This window comes from Frankliniella occidentalis, unplaced genomic scaffold (assembly GCF_000697945.3).
Source record: "Frankliniella occidentalis isolate FOCC.00 unplaced genomic scaffold, Focc_3.1 Scaffold170, whole genome shotgun sequence".
Lineage (NCBI taxonomy): Eukaryota > Metazoa > Arthropoda > Insecta > Thysanoptera > Thripidae > Frankliniella > Frankliniella occidentalis.
The window spans coordinates 662,723-663,084 of NW_026267296.1; the positions used below are offsets into that span (position 1 = coordinate 662,723).

General features: G+C 67.1%; 1 protein-coding gene across 2 annotated transcripts in view; it reads right to left on the reverse strand.

Annotated features, from left to right (window-relative positions):
• Positions 1-362, reverse strand: part of LOC113214802 (group 3 secretory phospholipase A2-like) — a 4,401-nt gene that overhangs the window by 3,087 nt on the left and 952 nt on the right. The window contains exon 1 of one of the 2 annotated variants that reach the window (XM_052271722.1): positions 319-356. The exons of the other annotated variant lie outside the window; for it this stretch is intronic. Within the exon in view, the coding sequence (XP_052127682.1) occupies positions 319-353 (35 nt within the window). The 5' untranslated portion in view covers positions 354-356. Of the gene's footprint in view, positions 1-318; positions 357-362 lie in introns of those variants that run through there. 2 annotated transcript variants of the gene reach the window in all.

Here is a 362-nt window from a genome sequence, read left to right on the forward strand (position 1 = left end):
CAGCCTGGGAGGTAGGCAGTCCTGTTGCGCAGGTCTGTGCCGCGGGCCTGCCTAGCCTCACGGGCGCCCTACCGGCGGCGGGCTGTGCAAGGAAGTCAGCCTGGGAGGTAGGCAGTCCTGTTGCGCAGGTCTATGCCGCGGGCCTGCCTAACCTCACGGGCGCCCTACCGGCGGCGGGCTGTGCAAGGGAGTCAGCCTGGGAGGTAGGCAGTCCTGTTGCGCAGGTCTGTGCGGCGGGCCTGCCTAACCTCACGGGCGCCCTACCGGCGGCGGCCGCGACGGCTGCGGTCAATGTGTGTTCTCCCCGTTTGTACTCACTTGACCTCGATGAGTTCGCAGTTCTGCAGCTCCATGGAGTTGTA